General features: G+C 38.9%; 1 protein-coding gene across 1 annotated transcript in view; it reads left to right on the top strand.

Annotated features, from left to right (window-relative positions):
- The first annotated feature begins 10828 nt into the window (after positions 1-10828).
- The window catches only part of LOC143030019 (E3 ubiquitin-protein ligase DCST1-like), a 1964-nt gene continuing 292 nt past the window's right edge, over positions 10829-12500 (top strand). Inside the window, 2 exon segments of the mRNA XM_076193226.1 lie at positions 10829-10834; positions 11518-12500. The exon segment at positions 11518-12500 is cut by the window's right edge and continues 292 nt beyond it. Coding sequence (XP_076049341.1) covers positions 10829-10834; positions 11518-12500 — 989 coding nt within the window.

The following is a 12500-nucleotide window of genomic DNA, read 5'->3' as shown; positions in this document are numbered from 1 at the left end:
ACAGTGCAAGGAGGAGATGACTCGTGGGGCAATGTACTGCTAGATATGACCATGGAGTACACAATGACCCAATGGGTCCGTGAAAACACAAGGTACAGAAATAATGAAGAGCCATCGAAACTAGATCTAATATTTACAACAGAGCCTGAAATAGTGCATAAAGTCCAGTATGAGACACCAATTGGAAAGAGTGACCATGTACTCATCGAAACTATACTAAAGGAAGAAATAGACATAGAGAGGAACGAAAAGCATAGGAAAGGAAGACTGAGGTACAACAAAACAGACTTTACAAAACTAAAGACATTCTTCCGGAATGCAAACTGGGAAATATTTTACAGGGAAGAAACAGCAGTGGAAGAGAAATGGAATATATTGATGGAAAACTACAATGAAGGGGTAAACAGGCATGTACCAAGACAAAAGCGAGAGAGAGAGTACATTAAATGTTGGTTCAACAAAAGATGCAGTGAGGCAAAAGACAGAAGGGACAAAGCTTGGAAAAAGTGGAGAAAAGACAAAAAACAAAGCAAATGGCAAATTTATGTTAACTATAGAAATGAGTATGTTAATGTGAGAAGAGAGGAGAAAAGGAACCATGAGAAGGATATTATAGACAAATGCAAAGAGCAACCCAAACTATTCTATCGGTATGTGAATGGTAAACTTAAAAACAAACAGGAATTGGTGAAACTATGCCAAGGAAACATAGAATACACAGAAGATTTAGAGATGGCCGAAGTCATGAACAATCACTTTAAATCTGTTTTCACCAGAGAGAAAATACCAAATTGTGACATAGACAAAAACAAGAAATCTCCCCTCATGAATGAGTTTACAGCATCACTAAAGGAAATATCAGAACATTTATCAAGGCTGGATGTCAGAAAATCACATGGCCCGGACGGTATTGCAAATTGGATTCTAAAGGAGTGCAAAGAAGAACTAACAGACAAAATACACATCTTAATAAACAGCTCACTCAAAGAAGGAAAGATACCCGAGGACTGGAAAAACGCTAACATTGTACCAATACACAAAGGAGGAAACAAAGAAGAACCCACCAACTATAGGCCAGTATCACTAACAAGCACCATAGCCAAAATTTGTGAGAAAATAATCAAGAATAGATGGGTAAAACATCTGGAAGACAATGACATATTAAACCCAAGACAATTCGGATTCAGACAAGGAAGATCATGCTCCACAAACTTAATATGCTTTTACTCAAGACTAATAGACATAGTGCAAGAAAGAAATGGATGGGCTGATTGTGCATTCCTAGACTTGCAAAAAGCCTTTGACAAAGTACCACACAGAAAACTACTAAAAAAACTGGAACACATAGGAGGAATACAGGGAAACCTACTAAAATGGATAGAGGACTTTCTGACTGGTAGAAAGATGAGAGTAGTGCTCAGAGAAAAATATTCAGACTGGAAAGAGGTGATCAGTGGAGTACCGCAAGGATCTGTGCTGGCACCAATAATGTTTGCTATCTATATGAATGACATGGATGAGGACGTGAACTGCTACATGAGCTTCTTTGCCGATGACGCCAAACTGCTAAGGAAAATAGAAACTGATGAGGACTGTGAAGCACTGCAAGAAGACCTAAATAGGGTATGGAACTGGAGTCAGAAATGGGAAGTGGACTTTAATACTAAGAAGTGTAGCATAATGGAGTTTGGAAAAAGCAAAAACAGAATATCAGGAAAATATACAATTGGAACCAAAGAAGTAAAGAAAGTAGGATCCGAAAAAGATTTGGGAGTAATTATCACGAACGACTTGTCCTATGATATACAGATTAACAAAATTGTCGGGGAGACTTACAACTTGCTAAGATCAATAAAAGTGGCGTTTACATACTTGGACGAAGACATGATAAATAAAATATTGGTTACATTGATAAGGCCTAGATTAGAGTATGCAGCGACATTGTGGTCCCCCAGTACCAAAAAGAATATAAAGAAAATAGAAAGAATCCAAAGAGCAGCTACAAAAATGGCACCTGCACTTGCAAACCTATCATACGAAGAGAGATTGGCTAAACTGGAGTTACCGACACTGGAGCAAAGAAGAGAGAGAGGTGACCTATTGACCATCTACAGAATCATGAAAGGCACAGAGGTACTCGATAGTGAGAGCTTACTTAACTGGGACAAAAGAAACACAAGAGGACATGGAAAGAAAATAAAAAAACATAGCTATAGAAGAGAACTGAAGAAAAACAGTTTTCCTCATAGAGTTTTGGACACTTGGAACAAACTGGAAAATGGAATAGTATGCGCAAAAACCATTCATGAGTTTAAAAACAAACTAGACACTGCAAGATACAAAGGCGGGACATCACGAGCATAGCTCCCCTTCCCGCAAAATACAACTAGGTAAATACAACTAGGTAAATACACACACACACACACACACACACACACACACACACACACACACATATATATATATATATAATTAAGAAATTCTCTTTCCGACTTTTGTTCAAAACGACTCCTTGGTTCATTGGGTTTTGGGGACACCTCGCGAGTCCGGGTCGTAAGGTTCTTTTTGGTTTTAAGATCTTGCAAAAATATATGATTGCTTTGTTGACGACACCGAGGAGATGCTAGAAGATTTTGCAATCAAGAAACATAGACAGAGGCACATGTGGAAATGACTGACGTATACCAAGGGCATATCGAAGAAGGCATTCTAGACGAATGAGGCGTTAGCGTCTAAATTGAGAAACGAACAGTTAGTTGTTTCCCGATTTGTATGTTGGAATTAAGTCATTCAATGTCAAGGCTTCTGTGTATGAGTTCTTAAGGAAGGTGATAGCTTTGAAAGCTAAGTTAGAAGAGGATAAAGCGTACGAGTAAGGCGACGAACTATTTGACAGTTTAGAGTGTTCACAGGATGAAATAACATAAGAAGACTCGGAAGAGTCCACACGGCACAACTTTTCAGAATACAAGAGCTTTGTGAAAAACAGCGCGTTATACGACCACAGAAATTACCAGATGTATATATTGGATAAGGTGCACAAGAAGTCAAGTAAAATTGCCGTTCGCAATAAATACGCGGTACTGAATTAAAAGATGAGGTAAAACAGAAAAGAGAAACGAAAACCGAAAATAAGGAACAGAACATTCCGTCGACCTCGAGACAACAAGAACAAAAAGTGTGCCTCCAAAAAGTTCCTTCGAGAAAAAAAAAAAAAAATCCAGAAACGTGCACAAAGAGAAGAGAACAAGCGCTGGTTGAGGAGGAAAAGGCTAGAAAAAGGCAACGGAAGATTCCACGGATACCGAGGATATGCTGGAACAAGAGAGAGAGCAAATCAAGGAATCACATGATAAGCTTGGAGAGGTTCCCGAGAATCAGAAAAAACTTGGCGAGAATAGTGAAAAGTTGAAGGAACAGTTGAAGGGAATTTACCAGATGATCAATAGATTGAGTGACGGGGAAAGTGATGATGGAGACAGATCGCCAAAACGGTCAAGAACAGTAGCGGAGGGCGAACACGAGGTATCACCAAAGAGAAGTCGTACACATAGTGAAGGTTAACAATAAATTTTTCTTATAAATCTATCATGTCTTTATTTTCTACGTCTTTATTTAAATAACTGGGCGGAGCCTAAGGCACGAAGCAGGTCAAGCAACCTGCCGAAGCCGCTGCTTGTGTGTGTGTATATATATATATATATATATATATATATATATATATATATATATATATATACATATATATATATATATATATACATATATATATATAAATACACACACGTATATATATATATATATATGTATATATATATTTGTATATATATATATATATATATATATATATATATATATATATATACACATACCTATGTTATCATCTAGACATATATATATATATATATATATATATATATACACACACACATGCGTTATCATTTCTATATTCAACGTTCAATGTAGCTGCTATCTCCCTTCAATGCCTAGCGTGCACTCGCGCGCGCGCACATACATGGTACAACGTGGTTCTCTCGACGACGGGTGCCATCTCCCAAGGGACGGTTCATTGTTCATTGACCCAGCTCACCGACTTTTTTCTGGCCGACCCCCGTTTGACGAACAATAGATAATAGCATCTCGGGTCAAGCGACCTGCGCCGCTCAAGTCGACGCGAAGAAAATATTCTCCACTTTTGATAATATGGCAACTTGTATATATGTATATATTATGTTTCTGGCAACCCTCCGAGGTTTGATTGGAGCTTTGCTGTGTATATTGTAGACAGAACTAAACCGTGGCACATTTAACCAACAACTCCTCCCGAGTTTATTTCACCACCAATTTCCCAATGTAGTAACTTACAACCTACATTCTGGTGGGCAGCGGTGGAATTACAACCTATATTCTGGTGGGCAGCGGTGGGATTACAAAACCTACAACCTACACACATATATAAATAAACACACACACATACACACACACACACACACACACACACACACACACACACACACACACACACACACACACACACACACACACACACACACACACACACACACACACACACACACACACACACACACACACACACACACACACACACACACACACACACACACACACACACACACACACACACACACACACACACACACACACACACACACACATACGTCGGATTCACGGCGAAGATTAGAACTCCGGAAAAGAAGAGCAATTTTCGTGGATCTCAACGACGAGGGAGTATCTTTGTTGTATTAGTAGGGAAGGGGAAAGTTCGTGGTGTAGTGGGAAGGTCAAGAAAAAAGAGAAAGGGAGGGATTACTGAGGGAAACGGAAGGAAATTAGGAAGGAGACGAACATCAGAAAAAATGTCAACAAGAGGTCTGCAGACAGTGCAAGTGAAGCCGAAAATATCAGTAAAAGCATTAAATCTAGAAATACAGATATGAACAACACAATAGAAAGTGGAGATAATAATTTCCATGGATTTAATGAGGGGGTAGGGATGCCAACCTCCCCCAATTAGCAAGTCTAGAGGAAAAACTAGAGAAAATGACCGAACATTGGGAGGTTAAGTTCAGCTAACTTACACGGATTACGCAAAGAGTTGATAAACTGGAAGAACGAAAGAAGGAGAACCAAAAAATCTAACGAAAGAAATAGAAGAATTAAAAAGACAATTAAAAGAAGTAAAAGATGAGAATGAGGAATTAAATAAAGAGTCCGTAGCAAAAGAAGTACAGGGCTGGAAAAAATTCCAAGAGAACAACAAAATTGTATTTAAAGATATAGTGACACAAAAGATGAAAGAACAAACTAAGGACACAGTTATTAAAGTGATGAGAGAAAAGGAGAATATAGTAAGAGACTTAGCAGATAAAAAGAAATGTATAATTGTATTAGGGATGGAAGAGAAGCATAATCCAAACAGGTCTACAAGAGTTAGAAAGGAGAAGGAAAAGGTAAACAAGATAATAGAAGTAGTTCAAGAGGATGAACAAGAAACAGGGAAAGAAAGTAAAGAAATATATAGAATAGGGAAATACAACACAGATAAGACCAGACCAATTAAGGTTAAATATAGGTCACAAACAACAACAGCGAATATCTTAGTAAAAACAGGGAAACTAGCAGAAAGTGACAAGTATAAACAGGTATAGATAAAAAGAGAAATGAATAAAGAGGAAAGAGAGGATAAGAAAACAAAAAGACTAGAACCTAAAAAAAAAAAAAAAACGAAAAAAGAACAAAGTCAGACAAAGAGAAATTCTATTGGAGTGTAATGGATATGAAAGTGAGGAAATGGTTAATAGCAGAGAAAAACAGAAGGGAAATAAAAAAAACATGATGGAAGTAGCAGAAAATTAAAAGTGTCTTACACAAACATAGAAGACTTAATAACAGGCTTGAACGAACTGAATGATTACCTGAAGGAAAAAGAATTGGACATAATGGGAATTGTAGAGACAAAATTGAAAGGCCCACTACCACCCAACAGTGTAGGACATGGTGCATATAATTACTGGATTAGAAACAGAGAGGTAAAACAAGGGAGTAGAGTTATGTTTCTGACTAAGAAGGATATAAATGTGAGGAATGTCACACATGGAAAGAATAGAGTCGAGATGATTATGATGAAAGTGGAGGACAGGGATGTGGAGAGCAGCAAGTTTGTAGTAAATTATGTGCCTCCTAAAACTGCTTCGTGGGAAGAGAGAGAACACAAAAATATGTTAGAGGACACATGACCCATTCAGTGTTGTAGAGATATTTTTCCGCGTTCGTATACTTACCAATTGTACTATCATTGTGGAGACGGGTTGAACGCAAACTTTCGTGTATGTGTATGTAACTCGAGCATACAAATATATAAGAAAAGTTGCGCTCAACTTATATCTCTCTTGATGGAGCAATGGTCTAAGTCACTACTGCACTGGTCACGTGCTGACCGTAGGTTCGAGTCCTCGGGTGTACCACGTTTCAATTTCTGTATGTGCCTCCACGGTTCTTCCGATGTTGATGGCTTAGAATTAAAATGCATTGTAGTTGATAAAAACGTATCTCTAGTCACTGGGACCCATTCAGTGTTGTACAAATACTTTCCCGCGTTCATATACTTACCAATTGTACTATCATAGTGAAAATGGGTTAAACGCAAACTTTCGTGTATGTGTAACTCGAGCATACAAATATATAAGAAAAGTTCCGCCCAACTTACATCTCTCTTGATGGATCAATGGCCTAAGTCACTACTGCACTGGTCACGTGCTGACCGTAGGTTCGAGTCCTCGGGTGTACCACGTTTCAATTTCTGCATGTGCCTCCACGGTTCTTCCGATGCTGATGACATACCGTAATTATATAAAATGAAATCGGCATTGGTATCGGCATCGGCAACTAAGAGTGAATAAGAATCGGTATAGGCATCGGCAGCTAAGAATAAATAAGAATCGGCACTGGCATCGGCATCATCATCATCATCATCATCATCATCATCATCATCATCATCATCATCATCATCATCATCATCATCATCATCATCATCATCATCATCACAAAAAATATATATATATATATATATATATATATATATATATATATATATATATGCATATATATATATATATATATATATATATATCTTAAGAATCTTAAGTTACAAAATTACCATCAACAACTCATATTCAATTATTCTAAGATTACTTATAATATGACAAGATTCAATTATGTTTCTTTCTATAATGTTATTACATAAGGATTTTTTGTTGAGTTTTTCCTGCCAATTCTATAATGTTATATTTTTGCTGACTTATTCTCTTGTTCAAGTCTTTTACCTGTTTGTCCTTTGTATTTAGAATCACATTCCATACAGAGAGAAATTTTAATTAACAGGCTTTTAACATTATTGTATTTTTTAGATAGAACTGGGATCCCAAAAATATTAAGTATGCGAGGAAAGTTGATTAGGTTTTCATGGTATGGAGAAATTTTAATTAACAGGCTTTTAACATTATTGTATTTTTTAGATAGAACTGGGATCCCAAAAATATTAAGTATGCGAGGAAAGTTGATTAGGTTTTCATGGTATGGAATAGCTAAAATTACTAAATTGTTTTCTATGAGAGGTGTCATAAAATTATTTCCTTGCTGTGTTTTGTGCCTTATCAATCATATATTTTGGATATTTTAAATTCTTTCCAATGTCATCAATAAATTTATTTCATTATCTACAAACTCAGGTGAGCAAACTCTAAAAGCTCTTTAAAACATGGATGAAAAAACTGATAACTTAGTTTTTTGATGGTGATAAGAATAAAAATTAATGTATAAGACATTGGTTGGTTTCCAAAATATCAGATTTTGAATATCTTCCATATCTGTAAATCAACACATCTAAAAAGGGTAATCTGTTGTTTGTTCTGTTTCAATTGTTACTCTACATACAGACATACATACATACATACATACTGTGATGGCCCACCATCCTCCATGTATATAAAATGTCTGTATCTGTATGTCAATCTTTAATTGTAAGATAATTATGTATGTACTGTAAATTGCTTGTATACGTTGTGATGGCCCACCATCCTCCATGTATCTAAAAATATCTGTATCTGTGTTATCCTGTACTTGTTAGGTAATTACGTATGTACGGTAAAAACTGCTTGTATACTTTATGGGATCTACTCTCTCTAAGCCGACGGACGTGAAAACCAGTTCTGTCCGGCTCATCCTTCGCCTTCCTCCCGTCCTCGCCAACTGTATATAATGCCTGCCGGCTCCTAGAGCGACAGACTATTTCGCTGGCGAGCGGCGCGTAACTTAACCTCTCCCAAATCGCTTTTGCTCTATTACCGTGGCGTCACCACGTAATCTATATTCTCATGACTTGGTTTTCGGTTGAGGAATTAATTGTCAATTGATTAATTTTGTTGTTGTAAAGTTCTTATATTTGTTTTGTTTGCTTTTTGTTATACATTAAATTAGTTATTTATGTTAACTTCCGTTTGGATTTGCCTTACCCACATCAAGGCCACTAAGTACGAACCCCTCCTAGACATATTTCCTTATATCCTCACGGAAGGCATAACAATACATACATACATACATACATACATACATACATACATACATACATACATACATACATACATACATACATACATACATACATACATACATACATACATACATACATACATACATACATGCGGAAAAACCACCAAGGAAAAGATAAAATGATGACCAAGCGCTTTCGTCTATTAGACATCCTCAGGGTACATACATACATACATACATACATACATACATACATACATACATACATACATACATACATACATACATACATACATACATACATACATACATACATACATACATACATACATACATACATACATACATACATGCATACATACATACATACATACATGCATGCATGCATGCATGCATACATACATACATACATACATACATACATACATACATACATACATACATACATACATACATACATACATACATAAATGCATATATGAAAGAGAGAGGGAGCCTGTTCATAATCCCTAGTCGACAGATTTAAATGGATAGCACTATGAGAATTACTCTGTCAGTTTTAGAAATTGGAGGAGAAAAGAAAATTAAAAAATTGAAGGTGTATTGTCTTTCATTATTGGGTCTTTGCGATGATAAATGAGAAAGAGAGAGAGAGAGAGAGAGAGAGAGAGAGAGAGAGAGAGAGAGAGAGAGAGAGAGAGAGAGAGAGAGAGAGAGAGAGAGAGAGAGAGAGAGAGAGAGAGAGAGAGAGCGAGAGAGTGGGAGAGAGAGAAAGAAAGAGAGAGAGAGAGAGAGAGAGAGAGAGAGAGAGAGAGAGAGAGAGAGAGAGAGAGAGAGAGAGAGAGAGAGAGAGAGAGAGAGAGAGAGAGAGAGAGAGAGAGAGAGTGAGAGAGAGAGAAAGAAAGAAAGAAAGAAATAAATAGAGAGAGAGAGAGAGAGAGAGAGAGAGAGAGAGAGAGAGAGAGAGAGAGAGAGAGAGAGAGGATTTCTTTAGCTTTGCAACAAGCATCAAACTACAAGGAACCGTTGCTGGAATCGCTGGAGAGGCTTGATCTTCGTTCAGCATGAATGCACCATCTTCAGCGGAATTAAGTCAACTGATGACAGACAGAAACAGTCTATAAATGTGTGGCCTACCTCTCACTGGTAGGCCACAACTCAGGTGTGAGTTGATTTTTTTCCATTTGATTAAGAAAAGATTAGGTTTTTTGAACGCTGTAGTGAAGACCAATGCTGTAGACAGTGTCTGTTCTTTGCTTAATACTTGTCAACACTTCAGCAAGTTATTTCCACCAGCAATAGAATCGAGACGAACCCAGAAGCACATAGATTAACGGGCCATATCCAGGATCGCCAGAAACCACATTTACCTTCCCAGGATATGAAGTTTTTCATCCAAATTTGAAATTGCAAAGTGATTCATCGGACTAGACCATGGACAGCAAGAGAGGAAAGTGTACAATTTCTTATGGACCAAAAGGTTATGACACAGGCTCGAAGAAAAGACTTTATACTCCGAACCAACTAGTTCGGTTCTTCATTTTTGTCCATGAATGCCTACCGCCCATGAATATCGATTGGAAACTGGTCAGGATACGGAAAAATGGTTCGATCAAAGTTTACAAAGTTCTCCGCCACAGTCACTTTACGGAAATCAACGGCCCCGACAACTCTGTAGGGACTTCGCTGACAAGGACAGTGTCGGTCAGCGAGAGCGGGTTGACCGTTCAAGCCTGCGTGACTCACGGTCAGTCCACCAGTCTGATCAATTTTACTCTCAGTGTCCCCTCCCCACCCATCGCAGTCAACATGATGCCATTTAAAGCAATGTTCACCCCTGAGAACAAGAATAATTATACGTTTTACACTGAGTATCTTTTTGGGCTCCTGGTGGGTCCTTGGTTTGCTCTCCGCCATGGTAACAATAACGGTTGGCACAGAGTTTTTGGAGCCTTCGTCGGAGAGTCCTTCCGGATCGAAATCCCCTTCCTGGCCTCCCCTAAACCGAAAGTCAGATGGGTTCTAAACACGACTGGGAAACCTGTAGAACTTCACGAAGGGTAGATTCACGACTCTAATTACGTGGTGAATAAGGTGTAGAAGGTTGGCCCCTCGAAGTGGAGTGCTACATTGGACATCAAAGCCCTGGAATTGCGGGATACCAACACGCCATTCAAGATATTTGCTTGGAATATACATGGTAGGCAGATGTATCAGTATTCGATGGACGTGGTCAGGCTTGATGGTGACTCGATCCGGAATGCAGGTAATGGTCTTTGGGTAATACTTATAATTCTTTCCTACAGCATTGTCTCAAAATGTTTCGGCTTTATTATTTGGACTTACCAAATTATTTCACACCCATTAAGGGTTATTTAGAGGTTTATCAGTATGGGAAAACTTAAAGGACGTAGAAAAAGGAGAAGGGGGCTACTCCAAAGGGTGAAGGAAAGATGGATCATAATTGCAGCATGGCTTCCCTTCGATGTCGAAATTATCGTGCTAATCAGCCATGTTGTATTTGGCCTAAGCTTCGGGGTCTTCTTCGTATGGAAGTTCATACTGGGAAAGATTGATGACCCTTTCACCGAAGTGAGCACGGGGTTACCTGTTGCCATCTTCATCTTTTTCATGTATACCACTTCCCAAGTCGCCCGTTCGATGATGTGGATCACGGCAACCCAGGTCCTCGGAAGATCCATCCGGACCTTCTTGTTCCTTCTGTTCGTGACATCTATAGTGGAGCACCCTATTGCTAACGTAGTTACTAATGTCAAATCCGCACTCGGTACAGTTGCTTGCTTTGTTGGGATGAAACTCGGAATACAAATTAATCTTCTCCTACGCCTCGCCGTACCTATAGTTCGCGTCATAGCCTCCATCACAGGATTCGAACCGCCAATTGGCGACGCCACGGGGCTGTAGAAGGATCTTGCCTTTCTCGAGCAGGAGATAGATGTGGAAGTGAAGCAGGACAGAGGTAATGAAAACAAACTTAACGCCGAACTGAATACAGAAGCCGACAAACTATCGGACTTAGGCTACAGCCGCGTGCAGAGCATCAACGAAAAGTACCGGGAGGCCAAGGGTTCAGCAGAAGAAACAGAAAACCTGTACAAGAAGAAAACAGAAAACCGGTGCTCGACCGTCATCAGCAACGTCGTCAGGGACTGCTTCAAGGCCAAGGAAAATATGTTGAACAAGTGCTACTCGACGGCCTCTTTCGCCCTTATCATCTGCCCGATCATCGGCAGTAGGGTCGACTGCAAGAAGATCCAGAGCTCCGAGTCGAAGGACATGAACTGTGATGCCGCCAACTCCGAACAGGGGTTCGGATCTGCGATTAACTCCATTCTCGATGCAGACAAACTTCTCGAGGGTCAGGTCGGCCTCGACATTGGCTACGCGAGTGACGTTGACCTGAATTCTGGAACCGACGCCGCAAAAGAATCAGAAAACAGGATCAAGCGGGTGTTGTTGTTTTATTCCACCTACGCTAGGCTTGCCTTTGAGCTACTAAATACTCTTCTCATTCTGCCTATGACAGTCTGGACGGCCGTCCAGACATTTCAGTATGTGAAAAAATATGTAACAGATCTTCGTTTTGATAACCATTATATAGGTGAGTATTTTTATCGGTGTGATCTCAGGCAAAGAAGAAAGAGAAAGAAGGCTCTTCTTCCCTTGAAAAAACTGGAGACCCTCCGGATCTTCCCGTCCCTCTTGTCCTCCAGAATGACGCCACAAGAGAAGTCGGACATAATTTTTGTTTTTCGAAGCTCTGTGATACTTCTAGCCTTTATAGCAGTCATGTTCGTCTTCGATTACATCACTTGGTTGTTGGTATTTATTTTCAATAAGCACTGCGATATTCAGATCCATGAAAAGACGAATCATGTATATCAGTTTCAGGTTTTGGGGACAGGCTATGT

The sequence above is a fragment of the Oratosquilla oratoria genome, chromosome 11, assembly GCF_046742065.1.
Source record: "Oratosquilla oratoria isolate Oo_2021 chromosome 11, ASM4674206v1, whole genome shotgun sequence".
Taxonomy (NCBI): Eukaryota; Metazoa; Arthropoda; class Malacostraca; order Stomatopoda; family Squillidae; genus Oratosquilla; species Oratosquilla oratoria.
This window is presented reverse-complemented; position numbering and strand designations above follow the sequence as displayed.